Below are 9,270 nucleotides of genomic sequence, written 5' to 3'. Positions count from 1 at the left end.
TGCAATTTCTCCTACAATCACTGACAAAATTTCTTCAATTATCCTACAATATTTCTTCAGTTCAATATTTTTAAGATTAATTCATTTGCTAATGTACCCAATTTCCTCTTTCTATGCACTGTGCACTCCAAGAAATCCAATTTTATTTCTCTGATATTTCAAATACTGAGCAGCTCTTGTTTTTGTCACATCAAATACACAGTTATTCTTTAACTGCTTAAAAAAATCAATACATCTTCACATGCTACCAGCTTTTCTATACATCTTCCCGCATCTCTTTGATCAAGCTCTTCCAACCATTCAGAAGTAATCCATGGGTAATTATAACTTCTTAGCTTCTTTACCCTAAAAGGAGCCAATTTATCACAAACTGTCATGAATCCTGATTTAAAATTATCAAGAGCCCAATTACCAACAGGAATAAGGATACCTCTTTCCAATTAAAGTGATTGATTTCATATAAAATCAAGTAACATTTCATTTTTTAATTATGTATATTCTTATAAAATGTGAAGAGGTTTGCCCTCATTTTATTTTCCATTCTGAGAATATGATACAACAAACATTAATCATAAACCAATAACACGCCAGACCTAATCATGCTTTCAACATAATTTGACAATATCTAATTTATCAAAGTACACTGTCCATTTTTTTTTACTTATTCCTCATTTAGCTGCTAACAGTTAATTTGAAATTCAGACCATACTACAATGGGTAGTAAAACCTAGATTATTTGCGGTAGCGAATGTGATTTCAGGTCTAATTTTCTTTTTCAGCTGATACTTTGTTTTGAAAATTTAAGAAAACTAATATTTTCAAAACAAAGTATCAACTGAAAAGGAATATCGGACTTGAAATCTATTAAGCTGAAAAAGGAGATGCAGAGTTTCATCTGAAACACTGAATATAACCCTTCAAAACATTAGCTCCCTGGACTACAGTACTTGCACGAGTGAGAACATGCAGAAACAGGCTCAGAATTCTTACTTAATTCCTTGTGCATCTCAGAGGGCACATCTACACATGCATTAGTGTGCTGGGGTTACTGCGCATTAAGTTTAGTACCTGTAATAACAGGTAATAACTAAATGCACAGTAACCAGAACTACTGCACAGTAGCACCAATGCATGCCTTAAGTGATGCTAATGCACAGACTAATTCTACTACACATTTCCAACAGTACAGCTTTTGCTATGACATGTTAATGCACAGTAAAATTACTCTACTGCACATTAGTAGGGGGGGCAGGGATGGAGGGGCTGGCAGCCGTCCCTCTTCCTCCTTCAGCCCCCCCAACCCCCACACCAGGGGGAAGGACCAACCATAGAGATGCTCTGGCAGCTGGAGCGTCTCCATGGAGGACCCCGCTTCTGGTTGCCTCAGGGTACAGTCCCTCTGCCCCGCTTTTTTAAACTTCATTTTTTTTAGACCCCTAGATATCCAGGAGTTTCATTTTCTCCTCGTGTGCGGGGAACAATTTTTCATTCCCGCATATGCCTATTGCCCCACCTCAAAGGAGTTTGAGGTGGGGCAAGAGGCATGTGCATGCTCATCTGGACATGCCCTTTCTGTCTGAGGGGGTAAAAAGTAATACTTACAAAGCCCCAAATAATAAAACAGACTCCCAGTTCTGCATAATATTTTGTGGTAGGTCTTTATTTTTATTTTTGTTAATAATACACTAACAAATTGAACAACTAAGTTGACAAGGGCTCCTGTAACAGCAGTCATAAAACTACTACTTTTATTCAGGAATCAGATTCATCCCTGGTTTGGCTTCACTGACTGCAATGAAGTTACACCAGAAAAGAAATGGTCCCTCATTAGTGTTATTAAAGCCTCAACATTGTGCTTGGCACTACAGAAGCAGCAAAGGAACACACATACCATAAAGTATAACAGCCTGAACAGAAAATCAGACACAAGAATAGGAATCCTGAAGGATGGTACTGAGTAGTCCCCATTTTTGCTTTACTAATAAGCTTTTGGCAGCATTTTTATTGACTGTGGCATATGCAGAAGAAATGACTTAGCAAAAAGGTGTATAAAATGGTCTCTGACATTCTGGGATAGGGAAGATGTTGATGCTAAAGGAGTACATGGAATAAGGCATAAAAATGAGAGTAAGGCAATGGGGTAGAAGGGAATTGGTAGAGTGAGCACATGAGAGAGGAACTAAGATGTACATCAGCTGAAGTTACGCAGAGTTGCAAATGCAAGGATGATAATACTGAAGAGATGCAGAAAGAGAGGGAAGCTAGTGGAGCAACCAAAAAAAGGGAAAGATACAGTCCAAACAGCAGGCAAGAATGACTGTGTTAGCTTTTGGACTTGAAAGTCAGCAAGAAAAAGGCTGAAGTAGATCGTTGTCCCACTGGGTACAGTGTAACAGTCCAGTTTTACAAGTTAACAAATTAAAGTAATGTTTGATCTTGTGAGGAGCAGAAGGTAACAACACTCCAAAAGTAGTATATATATATATATTAAAAAAAAAAATAAAATAAAAAAAAAAAATCAATACCTAAAAAGTGGTTTAAGATAAAATGCATTCAAACAAAACATCTTAAAAACTGATATCACTACAAAAGCATGCGTCTTATTTTTACATCTAAAATTGACAATACAAATAAAAGGGCCCGATACTGCAAATACATACTACAATAATATTTACTAGATGGGGCTCCTCATAATAGGAAGCAAAATGCTTGGGCATAAGCATTATAGGTCAGGGTCCAAATTTAGGAATACTGACATCAGCTCCCCTGGAGATTGTTCCTGATGTATACTTGGAATGTATTTGATATACCAACCAAATGTTTTCAATCATCATTATTTCTAGCTTCATTTGTGTGTTCATATAGTACAAAGTTTTGCTTAATAGAACCAAGCCAATGACAAAAGTTTACCTACTGAAAATTAATTAGAAAAAAGCACTAATGAAGAAATTATTTTTAACTGCAGAATATCAGTAACAAAAGATGAGAAGAGATATTTTCACAGGCTGGAATTGACTGTGATTCTACTTGCACATGAAACCTATCCACAGTCAATTCCATCCATAGGCTGACTGCAAATACTGTTACATGCTTTGCAAATTTAGGGCCAAATCCTGCATTGGGTAAGCATCCTCAGTTTTAACTGAGGAACCAGGCTGAGGCTGCTCAAATGACTGCAAGATTGGGCCCTACATTCCCATTGAGTTAGTTACAACAGAGACAAGAGCAAGAACAAAGTATAACTCGTTTACTAAATTTCTTGTGCATTTTCTGCAGTACCACAACATATTTTCAACCCCTTTCATTTCTAGGGGAAATTTTCAGGTGTGTAGCATTACACTAGTTCATGATCATTCATGACTGATACATCTGCATGAAGCTTTTCATAAACGTTGCAAGCTTCTGAACATCTTCTACTGTCACAGCATTATATAAAGAAGCACGAATTCCACCCACAGACCTGAATTGAAAAGAAAGCACTTATTATTTTTTGATGCATCAGTAAAGGTTTGTTTATCATACACTGCACACAGCTATTTCCTCCTCTTCACACAGCTATAATTCACATTTAGGCCAACAGGAAGCAATATTCTACTCTTTGATGTAAGCATGCAGGCTCCCCTTGATGTCAAAAAGGATCTACCTATTTTAGGTACTTGCATGGCACCCATTATCGTAATATCTTCTTCACAGTCTTTGAGGTAATGAATCTCAAAATCCCCTGGTAAAGTAGGAAAAGACTATCCCAGTTTTAGAGATGGGGAGCTGACCCTGAGCACACCTACACAAGATACTTACAGCAGTTGCCTAATTACCTCTGCAGTAAAGTCTCAGCATCTATGCATGCGGCCGTATTAGGTCACAGTAAATTAATAAATGCTGCCGTAAGTTAGTACTTGTTAACACAAGTACTATTCTATGGTGGTATTATTTAGTGCACTGCAACGCATGTGTAGATGCTGACAGGGCTAGCTGGGACATGAGGATGCGTCAGTGTGGGGACTGCCTGTTGGCTAGCCCCAGACTGGAGCACTGTAATGCTCCAGCTAGCCCCTCCACAGCATAATAAGATGGGTCAGAGCAGCCCTGAGCTAGCAAGCTGACCCCACTGGCCCCGTGCCAGCTGGGACTGCTCTGATCCAGCTCAACGTGCTGCAGTCCTGAACACGCATGGAAACGCAGTGCCTGGGAGCAGTAAATTCAGGCACGATGTATGCTAGAATTTATTGTGTCACATTAACTGCACATGTAAATGTGCCCTCTGAATTACAGTAAGCAATCTACCCAAAGTCATACAGACTGTGGTGTTTCAGGGAACTGAACCCCAGTCTTCTATATGGAAGGCTTGTACCCTACCCTGGAAAATCCTTCTTGAGTACCCATATCCTTTATAGCAGCAAATTGTGTCCTCAAGAGCTAATGCCTATGTCTACAACAGTCCAAGTACCACACCGAGAAGAATTGTTCAGGACTTGGCTGGAGATAGGAATAGGAAGAAAATCCTCCCTACTCGCACAAAGCCAAGGGCAGCAGTGATGCTTCTGTCTCCTATTACAGCCTCAAGACTGCCAGTCCACATCCTCCTAGTTTGAAATACTGGTGGTACAACACTGGAAAACTGTTGGATGCACATGGCCATTTTGTGACTATGAATTCTACACAAGTGACTACATAAGTTACAAACGAATCTATTATGCTTGTACTTACCGATGTCCTTTCAAAGATATCATGTTAAGTTCAATAGCTTTATCAAGGAATTTCTTTTCCAGTGCTTCATCACCCTTAACATTGCCAATGCGAAAGGGAACATTCATTCTGCTTCGGTTCCTTTTCTCCACTGGGCAACTGAAAAATTTGAAAAATGTATCTCCTTAATCTATTTTCCCCCCATATGGAATTTAGAACCAGTTGCAAGATCAGACCACAAAGTTCCTGACCACCAAAATGTATAGTAATCCTTTGTTATAGGGGACACTTGATTGTTTGGGAGGGGTTGTTTTGGTTTTTTACTGTCTTTGGTTTTCTAAACTAGGAGAGGCTGAGGCTCAGTCAACTTTAGCTAGCACATTATAATTAACCCTGGCTATGTCAAGCTTCTTCCTCCTTTTTACACTGCATGACACTTTTTACGTGGATATAGTTGGCCACAGTTCATCCTAGATTTGACATCAACCAGTTAAACTGATATAAAAAAGTATCAACCTGTACCTGGGCTAAAAAAAAGTTCATTGTTAGATGTGATTGGTAATGTGACTTTGATAAAACCTAACTTACTTTTACAAATTCAGATACTGTTTTATTTTCTGGGGGGTTTTTTTCAAAAGGAGCCTGAAACCTACAGAAATTTAGACATTTAGCATCTTAAGTCACATTCAGTGCCCCTAGGTCACTTGGCTGCTTTTGAAAAATCTTATTTTCATTTCCCACTGAAAGTCAGTGGCTGCATGTACACATGTACTCTAGTGCACATTAGCCAATTTTAATGCACAATAAAGTGTCATAAAAATGTGCTCTTTAGCTAATGTGCATTAAAATACGCTGATGCATACTTTTCTAGTACCTCGCAATGGAGGGTATCTATGCACATGCTCTAGGGTTGAGGAGGAAGGGGACACTTTATAGAGGGTCCAAGTGCCCACAGCATCACACGTATTCAGCGTCCCACACTTCAAAGTGGTGGCAGGAGTGCTTGAACTAAAAGTAGTTCAACAAGCTTTCGTTCAATCACCCCCCACCACCACTTTGAGGCGTAGGGATGCTCAATACGCAAGACACAGAGGCTGCTAGAGCATGTTAACTTGTTCTGGCAGACTTGATTAAGTCTGTTCAAATGCTTCTTCTTAGCATGCCTCAGACAGAGGTCCAGCACATGTACAGGTGCTAGGAAGTACTAGATTTAATGTGTATTACTTAAAAGTGCACTAATGAACATGTAGATGCACCCAGTGGGAACCAACTTCCTTAGCCCCCATTGAAAATTCCAGGTACTTAAATACTGTCGGAGTAGATGTTATAAAGAATGGATGAAGAACACTGTCATCAAAAGTAAGTAGCAATTTACTTATTAAAGTTTAAGAACTGGGCATAAGAAAATGCCCATTAAAATTAAGGTAACGTTGATTAATAGTTACAGTCCTCCCTCAAGATTAGTTAATTCTTTTACAAATATACCTCAAGGGGAGAAGATACATATTAAGGAACAACTCTTTCATGGGCTGTACAACCACATGTAGGCTCAAAACAGAGTGGAAGTACCACAGCTCCAATCCTTCCCTTACTGAAAGTTGAGTAGTTCAAGATAGTACCTTTAAGCAAAAATACTTTTGGTATTTGTGGAAAAGAAATGTCAGTGTTAGAGCTTTCTCCAACACCTGCTTATGAAGCTGTAGAGTTTCCTTTATTAGCGGGTGTAGCATGTAGCAGCCTTCCAGCTCAAAGAGCCTGGCTTTGGTAGCCTTAGGGTTGTTAGGCCCTGGGCAAGACAGTCATTTGGGGCCCCTTAGAGGCTTAATTTTGACGACCTATAAGCAACTTGGACATTTTCGATTTCAATTTCACTTTGCCCTATTCATGAAACCACAACTAAAGTATCTTAATACAACATTGATAATAAAAATATTCATTGCAATTAATCTTTATTTTTATAAAGTGTGGGGCCCTGAGCGGCCAGCTGGTTTGACCTCCCCTAAGGCCGCTATTGAGCCTGGGGACAGACTGCAGGCTGATAAGGGCTATAGCCCAACTGCACAAAGTGAAACCTGATTACAGGTTATCTAGGACTGGGCCAACTGATCCAGATAATCAGCTGGCCCACAGAAAGTTAAGAGGGCTCCTGGGAAAGAAGCCAGAGACTTCCCAGAAAGGGAAGTAACCAGAGGGGCGTGAAAGTTAGGGTTCTAGAGAGAGGAGCCTAGAACAGGCAGACAGTTGAGAGCTGAGAGCCAAGGCAGGCAGGCAGCCAGTAGCAAAGGGCTGAGAGCTTGCTGGGAGCCAAGAGCCTGAGAGCCAAACAACAGAGAATCTGGAAGTGGAGAACCAAGAGGGAAGAGCTGGTGGGTCAGCACAGCAGTGCCCAAGGACCCTGCCTGGAGTGCCTTTCTCCTGGGCGCTGGCCAGAGATTGTGAATGCATCAGAGAATACGTATATGGTTAGAATAAACAGTGCTCATGCTAATTGATGCCCGCTGGGTGGGAGTTTTCTCTGGAGAGTACAGGCAAGAAGAGGCAGTGAGCCTGTAAAGAGATACTGAAGGACTATGAGTGAGCTAGTTAACCCTGAACCTGCTACACTGGGCTACTCTGTAGATTGTCAGGTGTCAATTTGTTATAAAACAAACAAAAAAAATCTGAAAATTAAAACATTTTCAAAGTTACTGGTAGTGTTGAGGTGATGTTATAGCCACAGTGGTCCAGGAAAATATGGTCTGAGGAAAGGTAAAGTGGTACCAGAATGCTCCTCTATGTCCCTCCCAACTATACAGTTGGTCCAATAAAAGACACCATCCACAAAAATCCTTTCCCTTTAGATACTAATATTTTATCTGAAAAAGAATGGACACCACATTCCTTAACATCCATTCAATGTATGTTGCTAGCATATGGAAGTTGACAATTAAAATGCAAGTGAAATGCAACATTTTATGGCAGCTTTTCCAATGCATTGAAAGGCTTGTCACATTCTTTGTTCAGCAAGGCATGCCACTACCCAGATGGTAAAAGCCTTTACCATTAGCCAGAGGCATGGTAAAAATGCTGCAACCTTAACTACAAAAGGTTTCTTTATACATTGGTAAAATGAAAAGATGTCAGTATTAGTGTAAGCTGTGATTTCATCCTTCAGATGCAACTTATTTACCGTCAGTACTATATGGCATCCCCTGCTTACACCCGGGCAGGGCCAAAGTTTTTCTATTTGTCATGAAATACTTCTCAAGGCTTGATCCTCTCATTGAAGTGAAAGGAAAAATAACTCCCAATGACTTCAGTGTAGCAGGATCAAAGCCTCAAGTGACTATCATGCTAAATACAGAGGGCTATGTCTGTCAATAAAGTAGCTAAGCTGGCAGGGGGGAAGAGACAGTACTGAGAGACTATATCCCATGTATTAAAACTGCAACCAACTTCTATTAACTCTAATTTTGTCCCATCCTACTTATTTGGCAAGTTGACTAGATCTGAAATGTTGAAGACATTTTATGTTGGAGACAAGGGAAAATGTCTGGATAATATTCATCAATAGATTTACTAAACCATTAGGCAATTGCTCCGATTTATATCAACATTAGATTAACAATTTTTTTGCCCCTGAAGCTAAAAAGTAGACACTAACTCCTCCATACTTTCCATAGTGTTAAATCACCCAAAGTACACATGCATTTGACAAAAATAAAGCTGCTATTGAGGAAGAGTTATTAATGATTTTTATAGATGCTTTTAAGCCTAATCCTTTTCTCAGCTATTTCCATAGAAGTTTCTTGCCAGTGACAGCAGTAGTAGAATTCAGCTCTATGGGTGAGCATAGGCATCTAACCTACTGGCCTCAGCATGGAAAGACTAGGAAAAATTTAACAGCATTTCTTGATCATATAAGAAGAAACTATGAGGTAATGTATGTAGCTGCTTGTTAAACCTGTAGACAATATATGACCATGTCAGCCGCATCAATTTTCTAATTTTTAGGAAGAAAAAAAAAAAAAAGCTGATCATGCTATTAGACCACTTTTTCCCCCAGGTACTGCATTTTAAAAAGTTCAGATCAAAGCTTTTAATATGCTTTCATAATTAATCTGTAGGGACAACGATTTAAAAACAAACAAACAAAAAAACCACCTTCCCATTCTAAAGCAACAGCTTAAGAAACTGCTAAACAAAAGCAGTTGCATGTGAAGTTTGCCCTAATAAACCCAGCACCTGATTTTAACATCTGGGAAAAAATAGAGCAGTAACTTTAACATGTTACTGTCACCATTTTTTAAAGTTATTTCGCTGGGTGCCATATAACAAATCTTGAAAACCAAGAAAAGGAGTTATAGTAACTTACATCTACATAGTAACTTACACATAGAATCCATTGGATTTCTCAATGATGTCATAAATCATCTGAGATTTGATTAAACTAAGTTTATCCATAGCTGCAACCCCACCATTGTTCTTTATCCATTCCAGGACCAAGCCCATGATATAGATACTGTAAAGCAAAGACAAAGGTTAAGATGTCATAGTATTAATAAAAAAAAAAGTAGTCATACTTAAACATTTTTTTTTTTTTTT

At 39.1% G+C, this 9,270-nt stretch overlaps 1 protein-coding gene across 1 annotated transcript; it reads right to left on the bottom strand.

Moving 5' to 3' along the window:
* Nucleotides 1-1,668: 1,668 nt before the first annotated feature.
* LOC109323673 (phosphoserine aminotransferase-like) lies at nucleotides 1,669-9,261 on the bottom strand. The gene is made up of 3 exons (XM_019555359.1): nucleotides 9,059-9,261; nucleotides 4,708-4,845; nucleotides 1,669-3,460 (listed from the first exon to the last, which is right to left on the bottom strand). The coding sequence occupies exons 1-3, from the start codon at nucleotides 9,175-9,177 to the stop codon at nucleotides 3,355-3,357; spliced, it is 363 nt and encodes a 120-aa protein (XP_019410904.1). The 5' UTR covers nucleotides 9,178-9,261; the 3' UTR covers nucleotides 1,669-3,354.
* Nucleotides 9,262-9,270: the final 9 nt, after the last annotated feature.

The sequence above is a fragment of the Crocodylus porosus genome, unplaced genomic scaffold (assembly GCF_001723895.1).
Source record: "Crocodylus porosus isolate Cpor-Errol unplaced genomic scaffold, CroPor_comp1, whole genome shotgun sequence".
Taxonomy (NCBI): Eukaryota; Metazoa; Chordata; order Crocodylia; family Crocodylidae; genus Crocodylus; species Crocodylus porosus.
Note: the sequence above shows the minus strand (reverse complement) of the source record. Positions and strands in the feature narration are given on the sequence as shown.